General features: G+C 48.8%; 1 protein-coding gene across 2 annotated transcripts in view; it reads right to left on the bottom strand.

Annotated features, from left to right (window-relative positions):
* gli3 (GLI family zinc finger 3) overlaps positions 1-12504 on the bottom strand; it is a 92947-nt gene that overhangs the window by 5616 nt on the left and 74827 nt on the right. For both annotated transcript variants that reach the window (XM_068581831.1, XM_068581832.1), the window contains exons 8-13: positions 11012-11231; positions 9543-9656; positions 7873-8013; positions 1193-1342; positions 925-1089; positions 555-842 (exon numbers count right to left, since the gene is read on the bottom strand). In XM_068581831.1, coding sequence (XP_068437932.1) covers positions 555-842; positions 925-1089; positions 1193-1342; positions 7873-8013; positions 9543-9656; positions 11012-11231 — 1078 coding nt within the window. The remainder of the gene's footprint in view (positions 1-554; positions 843-924; positions 1090-1192; positions 1343-7872; positions 8014-9542; positions 9657-11011; positions 11232-12504) is intronic.

The raw sequence follows: 12504 nt of genomic DNA, 5'->3' as shown, positions 1-12504 counted from the left end.
GGGCAGTATCAGGCGTACTCTCAGTGTCCTCACAGTTCTGCCCAAAGGCACGGGGGCAATCGCTCCGAAAGAAAACACATTCCCTTTGGTAAATAATACCATTGCCACTCTTCAAAGGGATGGGAAATGAGTAGAATAATCTCTTTTTTATGAATGTGTGGAAACTTACAATGAGAGCAAATCTGTTTTTTTGGGGGGTGAAAGTCAAGCAGTTGTGATGGGATGAGAAAAGACAATTGAACTATGAGCAAGACGGGAAAATGTGAGACTCAGAAAGAAAATTTTACAAATGCAATGTGAAGGGATACCTATCTCACCTGATTACCCACTGTCCTTAGAAATGGAAGGAGAGAAATGCCGAAGCATTGGATAGAAAGAAAAAGTTTTCTCATTAGAAGAAGTCAGTGTTAAAACGTGCATGCCCCCAACTCAATGTTAAACCCTTAAGGAACCTCAATACTAGGCATTTAGACCAACTATGTTAAAGTTAGGAATTAGTAGTTAAAGTGTATAACAAAAAAAAGAGTTATCATCTGCCTTGAATAAAGTCTTACCATAGGCTTCTCTGTCTTGATGGACTTGACCTGCAGACATTCGTCCTGTTTTGAGGTAGCATGGTTGTACTCCCTTTGGTCCGTGTACCCACCCAGAGGCAGATGCCCCGGCGAGCGGCCCTGGCCGTTGCCCCCGTGCTCCCGTGGGGGCGGCGGGCGCGGGTAATCTCCGCGCTGTTTCTTGGTGACGTGCGCCTCCGGCCCGTGCACCGTCTTCACGTGCTTGCGCAAGGAGCTGGGGTCCGTGTAGCGTTTGGTGCAGCCCGGGATTTTACACACATACGGTTTCTGGGAGCGAGAAGAAAAGAGGCGTGAGAAAACGCCACATTCGAGGAGCGTCATTGTCTGAAATGAGCGTTTTTTTCAGTACCTCGTTTGAGTGTGTGCGATTCTGATGCTTGGCCCGGTCTGACGCGTTGGAAAAGGCCTTGTTGCAGCCTTCGTGCTCGCACACGTAGGGTTTCTCACCGGTGTGCGAGCGCAAGTGAGTCTTCAGGTTTTCCAGACGGGAGTAGGCCTTGGCACAGCCCTCGAACTGCAGGACGAGAGAGAGAGAGAAAAGAGGACTCTAAATCTCCTGTTTGCAGGTGACATGTTAAAGCTTTCAAGTCCACTGTGCAAAATGGCTGCTTCCTTACTGTGCACTTGTGGGGCTTTTCCCCCGTGTGTCTGCGCATGTGGACCACCAGCATGTATTGCGCCTTGAAGGGCTTCTGCTCCCGAGAACATTCCTCCCACCGACACACAAACTCCTTCTTCTCCCCGTGGATGTGGTCATTGTTGATGTGCTGGAGAGAAGAGGAAAGCACTTTAACCTTTTGGAAACCGTACGCTCCCATTTTAAGTCTCAGCATGCCCCATTCAGACAATGTTTTGGCATAAAATACGTAATTTTTCAATTTTTGAACACAGTTCAACACAGTTTTTTGACTGAAACTCATTTTATTGTGATTTTTGTTGCAGATTCCTATTGTTTAGGTCCTAATCTTTTCCAAAAAGTTGAATTTTTGACCGCTCTAGGAGGCATTTTCTTTGGAAATCTGGCTCATATATTGCTGAAAGTTCATAGTTATGATCAAAATATCTTTTAAAAGTGATTTTGCTGAACAAATACATACAATAAACACAAGTATTGGAATTAATTTAGGGTTCCTACGACAACTCAAATCACAGTTTTTGTTCAGCTTGACGAATGTTTTTGCTCTGCGGCATGAGAGGCAAATATTTTTTTTAATTTCACCTACGTAATAATTAATTTTTATTTTATTATTATTTTTATTTTATTTTTTCAAATTATTTTTTATTATTATTATATATATATTTGTTTTTATTTAAAAAAAAATGTATATATATATATATATATATGTATTTATTTTTTTGCTCTGCGGCATGAGAGGCAAATATAACATTGTCTTTGCTGCTTTCCATTTCTTTTCACATGTATTTTCTCCATTTAATTTCTCTCTTTCTTTCTCTTTCTTTCTCTGCGTCGGTCTGTTGACTCGTGAGTCTCAGTCGCCGATCAGGATTTTTTTTTCAAATAAGACCCTGTCACTTCCTTTCACATTGGGCCCTCGCCGCTCCATGACAAGTACTGACAGTTGTGCTGCCGTGGCAACTTCCAATCTGAGGCTTAAGAAGGAGGGGAGGCGAGGAGGGAGGTGAGGAGACAGGCCAAGAAATCTAAAGTTCAGTCGTGACATCTGAAATGCGAGGGCTTTACAACTCCAGCCACGCATGTGTTTTTTCACCACCTCTCTCTCTCGCTCCATCCCCTTCTCACTTCTTCTCCTTCCCTCACTAACCACCTTGTAAAACAGGGGTAATGGTGAATGTTGCAGAGGAATAAAGGCGGTAAAGATGATACAATGAAATAAAAATGCCACGCAGACCCTCTGGGGACGATGTCAACATCTGGCTCTCGTTCATAGACAACACCGTCGTGGCCTCTGAAGCGCCTTTCAGGGAGCAATTTAAACCGAGGGAAACAGACACAATATCCTGACCGGTGGCAACCCGGTATTATTACATTCCTGAGCAGCCGGAGAAGAGTCTTCTTCTTTACCTTGGGCTGAATGAAAAGAGGGACGGATGGAAACAGGAGAGACGGGAAGGGAGATAAATAGAGACTTGACTTTGAATGCTCCTAAATGTCTGGGGAAAACATGCTTTCTTTGAGCTCTTACTCGCGAGATGGTTGAGCTATAAAACACGCGGCACCAAAGCAAATAAAGCATTCAGGGGGACACTTCCCCTCCAGGCTTGACACCGCTCTGACAATGGCCTCTTTGTGCCTTCCCTGCGCCCTGCCCACTGGCCAGATCATGACCCCACGCATAACCATAACCATGAGATCTACCACAAAAGAGCCCTATTTTGTTTTTTTATCTTTCTTCAAGACGTTCTGAACGCAAGTCTCCCACTGCACTCATTTCCCAGCAGCCCTAAAGGGGGGGCGGGGGGGGGAGTATCGACAAATGAGTCAGCGCGGTAACAGCGGGGGTGCGACAGCCAAAGCAAAGAGTGAAATTGACGTTAATGTATCAGCGGAAGGACCTCCATTATTCTCGCGTGACATTTTTTTAATTCTAAAGTGACAAAACAAGACTAATTCCACGGGAAATGATTGGGGACTTGGATGACCACGGACGTTAGTGAAGTTCCCCCCCCACCCCCCCAAGAGATTGATCTCCTCCCTACCTTCGGGCCCGAGCCTTTTTCCCGAAAAAAAAACCTCGGAGTCGTCTTCTCTTTTTCTTCCTCTCTGTGAGGGAATCCCTGTGGCAAGCAATCGGTCTGCCGTGAGCAGCGGTCAATATCCCCCCCCTCCCCCCTCTCCCGCCGTCCGGCTGAGAGCGATGGGGAGAGCGGCGTGGTGTCGGATCACGCGGGGTGGCTGGCACAACACACACACACACACACAGACGGATACACACTCGCGCCCTGTTTGTACAAATGAAGGAGGTCGTTGACGGGTGTGATGCATGAGCCTCTGAGCTGACAGAGAGAGGGGGGGGGGGGGTGTCGGACAGGAGAGGGGCCGCCGAGGAACCTTAATGGCGTGATCTAATGGCAATTCTTATTGAATCAATAATCTCCATGCTGAGCAGACAGGCCCCGTTGGCCGGCTAAATCGACAAACAGGTGCTGATAGCGGCGGCGCGGGCAGGTTATTCATCTTCTCCCCTGCCAGCTTATCGGCCAACAACTGTAAAAAAAAAAAAAAAAAAAAAACGCCACAAAGATGGATTTAGGAGGGAGTCGCACGACAGGGAGCGCCGGGGACACGGACACAGGGGACACTGAAGCCGCCGGTGACGTATGAGAGGTGCTCACACACACACACGTGTGTATATACACACACACACACACACACACACACACACGTGTATATACACACACACACACACACACAGGTGCTGGTACTGTTTTCTGGGTTCAGACATCCATAAACATAAATATCACTAAATCACACACTTTTATACTTTAAAAACAAAAGAAATCCTCTGATTTAAATGTATTTGTGTCCCTCTATGCTCACACATATCTCTACACACATTACTGTAATAGGCGGAGTCCTATCTGTTTTTTTTTCCTCCCTTATTTCCCAGCATTTGCCCACTCCAGCATCCGTCTCCATGTCTCCTTATCAAACTCTCTCTGGGACGCAGCCCTCATGCATTAGGATGCAAGCGTGCATGAAAAGAGGGCCTGTTTACAAGGCAATTTCACTAAGCTGTGGGACCCGCAACACCGTTTAGCTTTATCAAACACCGCCTAATAAATCATATGCTCTTTTGTGATGTCAGTTGCTGAAGTGCTTTGTGTAAAGAGAGAGGGAGGAGGGGGGGGGGGGGAGAAAAAAGAGCATGAAAAAGGCAAAGAAGGGAAAGAAGGAGGAGGGAGGAAGCAAAAGGGGTGGTGGAGGTGGGGGGGTTGAGTGAGCGAAGGTAGGAGGGAGGATGATAGTAAGTGAGCGAGCGAGCAGGGGGCAGGGAGCTAGAATTGGCATGTGTAATTCAGCGCAGTCTTTTCATCTTAGAGTAAGATACTCTTGACAGATAAGGGGCCTAATCCTTCTCCTGATCAAGAAAAATCTGCATTTTACCAATTAAAAGCCTGCGCCAGCAGCCAGAGAGAGAGAGAGGGGTGGGGGGGGGGCTGCGCCCGCATTTATCTCCCTTCAACACCACACAGACGCCGCCGCCGCCGCCGCCTCGACGAGGAGGCTGCACACGGGGAGAGAGTCAGCTCCCCATCGAAGAACAAGGACATCACAGCGCCACCTATGTAGATGACCTGGAAGCGGATGATAAGACTGTGTGGAGGGGGGGGAAGACCTGATGAGCGCTGGGAACACACACACACACACACACACACACAGAGAGAGACCCACCCCCCCTCACCTAATAGATCAGTCTGTTATCCCCACAATGACCTGAACTCTCACGTTCACAAGCCACAGTTGAAGAAGATGAAAAATTATGAATTATGTGACGGAAAAGAACGTAATGTTGATTCATATCCAGCCACACTTTAAAAAATATGTGTATTTTCTAACTAACTGCACCAAAAAACTGCTAGAGCACCATATATATATATATTTTTTTTTATGGATTGCATGATTTTTTTGTGTGCATCATACCTGCACACTGCAAATGCAGAGCTTGCTTTTAGTTTTCTCCACAGTGCCGTATCAGTAAAACATCAATGAGAAAATAAAAGCTTGTCGAGCAAAGCCATATTAGGCCGTTATGGGTAGTGAGGGGTTGGCATCTCCTGCGACAAAAAAAAAAAAAGAGAAAACGAGTGAACAAAGCCCACTTCAAGAGAGACATTAAAGAAGCCACCAGGCCTTATCTTTAAAAGTACTCCCTTCAAGGGGGAGAGAGAGGGGGGGAGAGCAAATGAAAGAGAAAAAGAGAGAGGGAGAGGTTCATGCCCAGAAAAAAGGGGAAGCAAAGGAACGTGGAGAGGGAGCTGGAGAGGTGGAGAGAGAGAGAGAGAGAGAGAGTTGAAATGTAAGAAATGAAATAAATACAGCAAAGTAAAATTGACACCCGCCTCGCTTTTGCTGACTGGGTAGGCCAGATAAGTGAGCTAAATTGCAGAGATCTGATGTTTATCTTATCGGCGTCACCGAGAGTGCTTAAACGCGGATGATAAAGGGAACGCCGCGGCGGGAGCGCGCCCGAGAGTGTGAAAATATGCACGAGGAGCGTGCGGCAGGAGTGCTTTTGAACAAGGTGGAAAGCGATGAGGGTGGCGTGAAGGCTTAATTCTAAAATTAGGCCAACCACAAAGGGAAAAAAGGGGCATTTGAAGCGGCGCAGCTGTTACTTTGAATACTTCCAAAACGTGTTTTTTTTTGTCGTGACGCAGACCGTCAACACGGCAGTGCCATATTCTAATCATTCAATATGAATCTATGTATAAACTCTGCAAGAAGCTGGTGGTTAAATTGGTTCCAACCACGGAGACGTTTCCTTTTCTTTTTTTTCCCCCCATCATGTTTTTCTCCCCAAAGCCATTTTCAGAAGTACAAGGGGGAAGGGACGCTCATTGTTGGGCTATATGGAAACCCCCCCCACCCACTCCACCCCCAAACCCCTCCCAGTGTGTGAGGAGAGCCACTGTGGTCCAAATACTGTACTTATCCTATTACTGAAGGGGGGGGGGGGGCAGAGATAAGAGCATTTGCTCGTCCGCTCTGCTGCTGAATTAGAGGGCACGGATTCTGTAGGCGCAGACTTTTATTGCCGTCGCTCTGCATATCTGCATGTGCACGGGAAAATGAGAAATAAAATGCAACATCAGAAAGTCAAAAGAGGAAAAAAAACAATTCCGGGGAAGGAAAATGGAAAACTAATAAGGGGGCTTTTCGTTGGCGTCTGCAAGGTTAAGGCCCGGATGGCGTACGAGGAGCGGTGAGAGGACGGCCACCTGGTGCGACTACAGTCGGGCGGGGGATGGGGGAGGAGGGGGTGGGACACCACGAGCAAAGATTTTCCTCTATTAAGAAGCCATCCTCCTCTTTTCCTCTCTCCCAACCACCTCGACTCATCCCAGCCCCCTGAAAACAGGGGCAAGAAGTTGTCAAGATTCTCAACCTTTGAGTCGAGCCCTTCAAACACGGGGAGGCAGCCCATTCCGCGCTGAGGATATCAATTATAGATAGGGGTTACCACCGCGGCTGAGGATTGCAATGTCAAGACGGCGAATAGACAGCTGTGGAGAGCTGAGGATCTTTCTATCAGATGTGTGCTGATGTGTGTGTGTGTGTGTGTGTATACACTCTGAAGTCCCTTGTTCACAGCATCATATTGGTGTATTTCCACCACTTGTCCAACTTCAGCATGCGAGCGGTTCACAGGCCAGCAGAGCTAATGGTGTCAGTGTAAGTAGAGGGAGGAGGGGGGGGGGGGGGTCGACGGCCATAATGTCATTAATATCGAGCTTTATATTGAGTGAGAGAGCCGTCCATCTCCCGGGCCGTGTGAAAGTTCTGATAACGAGGCCGGAGGAAAAAAAAAAGGCCGGTCCGGCGTCGCACACACAAAGCTCGCGTCCCGACTCGGGGAAGGCTTAACCCCGCCAAATCAGTTAGCGCCGTTCAGCTGTGGGATGTGCTCTCCGGCTCCTGAGCCCATTACCAACCGTCCCCCGGATCCAATCAGGAATCCGGCAGCGGTATCAGCCCGACGCCCGACTCGTAGCTCGTAGCTTCGCCGCTGCACACAAGACACGCAGACCGGGGGGGGGGGGGGGGGGGGGTTGTGGCCTGATAGGGAGGCATTGTGCGGCGCGGCACAGCTGCCGGTTGATGTTGCTCGGTTCTCCTCTGCGTGAGGAGAGAAAACACTGAACACTGCCGCTGCATACGAACTAAGAAGAGGCCTTGTAGTTTTGTTTTGGGGCTGCGCTTGAAGAAAGCTGTTTTTTCTTCTTCACCCATCTTAAAAGTAGACACACCCTGTTGTGTCGCCTCGTTTCACGACAAGAAACTCAGCTGGTGCCGGAGAACAACTGGGGTCAAGCGTGAGCACTCCTCTGCCCACATGGACGTGAGAACGTGAACTGCGAAACATCTGCGAAACATCTGTGAAACATCTGCGAGCAAGCTCAGCATTCAAAGCAGGGTTTTTTTTCTTCTTCTCCCGTTCCTCACCCTGACTTTATATCCGTTCACAGTATTTCTGGGTTGTTTTAAATTGTACATTTGGAGCTTTGTGCAGCTTTATGTTGACAGCGCAGCGTTCTGTGCTGCAGTTGGACTTTAATTAAAAGGCGCCGCTGCGTTTGAAACGCAGAGACTCACTTGGACGAGCTGCTCCTGCGTGTCGAACTCGCGGCAGCAGTTCTCCCAGTGGCAGTTTGTCTCGTACACCACCTCGGGCTCCTGTTTGCTCTCGTCCTTGTCCCCTTCCTCTTTCACCAGGGTCATCCCATCCGGATGGTCCTGGGGAACAACGGTGGGGAAAAGTTCTCCATCAGCAACGACAACAACAAAGAGCGACGACGGGAAAACGGTGGCAATAAATGTCAATGCCGACGTAAAAAAACAACGGTAAAAATGATGAATACGGTAAGTAATGAAACATTGTTGTGGGAAATAAAATATTAGATATAAAAAGAATAATAAATACAATACATATACATACAGTATACATATATAGAGACTAAAAGGTACAGGAACTGCCTCCCTCTCTCCAACATCAGTCTATCCAAATCCTTCTTTTTCAGTATTTTATGCTGGTTTACATGGAAGGCACGGCCCAAAAATGATTTTTCTCAGGTCTCAGTAACTCTGTAACTCTGTGACTTTGTACCTCTGTGACTCTGTGACTTTGTACCTCTGTACCTCTGTGACTCTGTACCTCTGTGACTCTGTACCTCTGTGACTCTGTGACTCTGTGACTTTGTACCTCTGTGACTCTGTGACTTTGTACCTCTGTACCTCTGTGACTTTGTACCTGTGTGACTCTGTGACTCTGTGACTTTGTACCTCTGTACCTCTGTACCTCTGTGACTCTGTACCTCTGTGACTCTGTGACTCTGTACCTCTGTGACTCTGTGACTCTGTGACTTTGTGACTCTGTACCTCTGTGACTCTGTGACTCTGTGACTCTGTGACTTTGTGACTCTGTACCTTTGTGACTCTGTAACTCTGTGACTCTGTAACTCTGTGACTCTGTACCTCTGTGACTCTGTGACTCTGTACCTCTGTGACTCTGTACCTCTGTGACTCTGGTCTTGTTTGGCTGCCTCTGAGAAAAAGTGTGCAGAGCGGAAATGTAGCGCTGAAAGCTGCGCTCTGTATTTTGGGGGTTGTTATATACGACAGGGCCGGGGGCGAGCGTTTGAGGAACCTAACCCCCTTTTTCCTGCTGTAGGTCGCTCTATTAGCCCAGACATATTTCACTGTCACAGTTAGCAGGCTGAGGCGGTGGCGGGGCAGAAACAGAGAGAGTCTGGGCTTCCACCACCCCACACACACACACACACACACACACACACACACACACACACACACACACAGACACACCTCAGGCCGAATCTGCTGCCGCCGCCTGAATATCGACTCTAATAAGGTTTCTCCTGCAGATGCAAACAACTCGCTGTTATCACGTTTCTCTTGCCAGCCACTTTAAAAAAATTTTGATTAAACAAAAAGCAAAAACAATTTCCTGCTCGTCTGCAGGAAGATCAATGAATTGTTTCGCTTTCGGAAACGGCGGCTGATAAGAGCCGGGTGGGGGAACACCAAGAAACAGCCAGATGCAGGTAAATAAATGCAAACTGGGGCCGGTAAGCTTGTCTATTGTTGCGGGGACACTTTGGCATGTGACCAGTCATTATGCGGGCCTTCCTATTCTAGTGGAGGAATCTAAAAATATGAAACCCGGCTGGTTGAATTTTGGGGATTTACCAAACCAGATAGCTGGAGAATGTGTTTGAACAACGCCGATGCGTGCAGGCGATGCTCACCTGTACGCACACGGCGCCCGGGCTCGGCAACTCCTCCTCTGGTTTCATTTTGGAGCGTTTGTGGTGCATCGGGTCTCCCGTGCTGCTCACTGCAGATTCACTCGTTGGTTTGGTCTGTGGAAACGGGAAATATGTCATATACACACTGTAAAAAACGCCCGTGAAATTTACTGTGTTTGTGAGCAGTATCCTACTGTAAACCCCAGTAAAATACTGTGTATTCATTTAAAGCTTTACTGTAAAAATATATATATATACAAAAACACAGTAGTGCTGTGGGAAAATCACAGTAACCAAGAATATACTGTAAAAAAAATCATTGCACACAAAAAGTACTGTAGAAAATGACAGTAGCTATGAATCTACTGTAGTTATATACTGTGTTTTTTAACAGTAAGTTACTTTTCAATGGCTGCCAGTTAATAACTGTCAATTTCACAGTGCGTTTTTTACAGTGCAGATGATTTAATGTCATACTACTTCTACTATTCTTGTGTTATCCTCTATAAAATCATTAAAAATGCATGCGCTGCTTATAAGTCCGTCAGTCATTGACTTAATCATGCAGGAAAAAAACAACTGTGGTTGAACCATAATGGTTTCCGTATGAGCTTGAATGAAAAACTACGCAATTCACTGAATCATTAGCTCCTTTAATCACAGCAATTAAAAACAAACTCATGGACCAATTCAATGAACCATTTGCTGAACCAACTGGATGACCCGGCTCTGGCCTCAGCTTAAATTCACCTGTACGCAGCTCACTGGAATAAAAAGAATAAACACGTTTCTTTGTCAACGTGGACGCCGTCTGACGCCGCCGTTTGTTCTCTCAAGAGTTGCGGCGACGCTGTCGACATGCAACCGTCTTCGCAGAAAACAAATGAGACTCGGCCGTGGCCCCCCAAAGCAATATTCTGTTCATTCAAGAGAAGGAAAAGGCAATTTTGGCGTGCCCAATTTGGATGAGGCCTCATTCGCGATGACACCAAATTGGATGGGATGGGGGAAAACAGCGGGGAGGACGGGTAATAAACACTGAATATTTACTTCAAATGTGGGCCCGCACATAGAGAAAGGGCTGGGGATGGAGAGAAAAAAGCCCCTTTGGATCCATCCATCCATGTCAATATTCCCTCTCTATATCCCGGCTCTCTCTCCAGTGATTAATGGAGTCAGCGGCGGGATTCTATGCTAACAAGCCCCTTGTTGTTCGCTGCAGGCGCGTTCAGTGCCGAGCTCGGCAGTCTAAAAATCAAGAGACAACACAAGTAGGAGGAAACTCCCAGGAGATGAGCTCGTGGACTGGAGTGGGGGGAGGAGGATGGAGAGGGGAGGAGGCTGCCTGTACCGCGTTAGCTCGGCGAGGCGCGGCTGGCGACGCGAACGCCGCCATCCATTACCCGCGATGATGAATCGCACAGGCGTCTGCCGCCGCCGCCGCCGCTGCCGCTGCTCGCCGTTCTCACCTGTGAGGAGTCGTTGGAGAGGGCGGAGCGCTCGCTGGCGCTGAGCCCAGAGGGGGGGATGCCGGGTACGGGCCTCTGGGTGGCGTAGGCCGGCGACGGGTGGATGAGCGGCGGGCTGTGGCCGAAGGCGGAGCCCACGAGGCCCGGCTGGCGGCCGAGCAGCTGCTGGTGCACGTGCAGGGCCACCGGGGTCGGAGGGTAGGCGAAGCTCAACGCCGGGCTGGAGAGAGCAGGAAGGTAGAAATATTTCAAAAAGATTCAACTTCACTGAAACATCAGTCGCAAATGCAAATGCAAAAAAAAAAAAAAAGGGCGGTGAGTGGGGAGACAGTGAATAAGTGGATTGTTCTGGATAGCTTCTCCTCCCTGAGGACAATCTGACAGGAGACGGTGTGGTAATGCTGGAACCACGAGGCCTGCCGGCAAATCCCTGCCAATGAATGTTCAGCTTGTTAACACACAGTGAATTATCGGGTGGTGTGTGTGAGGCAGGGTGTCATCCTTCCACTGGGCAAAACGATACAGATGATAAAACAAATCCGGAGTGTGTCGCATCGCCGTGTAAATAAAAAGCCAAACTCCCCCCCACCCCCCCCCCCCCACCCTCCCCTCCTCCCCGCCGTCCCTCAACCTGAAGCGAACTTTGTTCATCTTCAAAAATAAAATAAAATAAATCCCAGAAGCCACCGCGCCTCCCCGGAGGTGGCTGTGCGTAACCACAGGTGAAGCGCCGGATAAACACAGCGGCGGCGGCGGCGGCCTTCATTCATCCTGCGCCTCCGGCCGCCTCGCTCTCCCCTCCGACCCATACGTCTGCCGATCTTATTACGAGCCGAGTGGAAATCAATGGGCCGAGACACATTTGGGGGCCCGCTCGCTTGTCATATCACTCATCAAGTCTGTTGGCTCTGGCTATTTGGGTCCTGTCACCGAGGGAGGGAGGGGAGGGGGGGACGACGACAGCGGGCCGAGAGCCGGCGCTCGTGATTGATCGCGGCTCCGCTTACAGATCGCTGATCAATGGCCGTGGGTGGGGCGATGGATCTTCCCGCCCCCCCTCTGCTTTTCTTCCCCTCCCCTCTTCTTCTATCCTCTTGCTCTCCTTCTGGCGCCGTGATGTATGCGATGTTTCCACGAGGTTGTGTGCCGGATGACTGACACGAGCCGCCGGGGAGGCGAGGCCGAGGGCCCGGCGGGCTGGGAGAGCGTCACCCACGCCGAGGGTTTGTGACACGGACGACGCGCTTTTCTTTCCTCTCTCACGCAGAGTCTATTGTAAGTGCTTGTGATATCGTGGTGCCGAAAATACAGATCAATGATATTAGAAAATCCTTCACAGCATCTTTTTTTCCCCCCCAGCGGAGAGGCTGCCGTGTTCGCTTTTATCCATCGGCGCATCGTCGTCCCCCGAATGACCACCTTGAGGGAAACGCAGTCAATCAAAGCTCCTGAAAGATTCGCTGACAGCATAAGTTAGTTTGTATAACTTAACT

Source organism: Clinocottus analis, unplaced genomic scaffold, assembly GCF_023055335.1.
Source record: "Clinocottus analis isolate CAN_PGR_092001 unplaced genomic scaffold, fCliAna1.0.p SCAF_18, whole genome shotgun sequence".
Taxonomy (NCBI): Eukaryota; Metazoa; Chordata; class Actinopteri; order Perciformes; family Cottidae; genus Clinocottus; species Clinocottus analis.
This window is presented reverse-complemented; position numbering and strand designations above follow the sequence as displayed.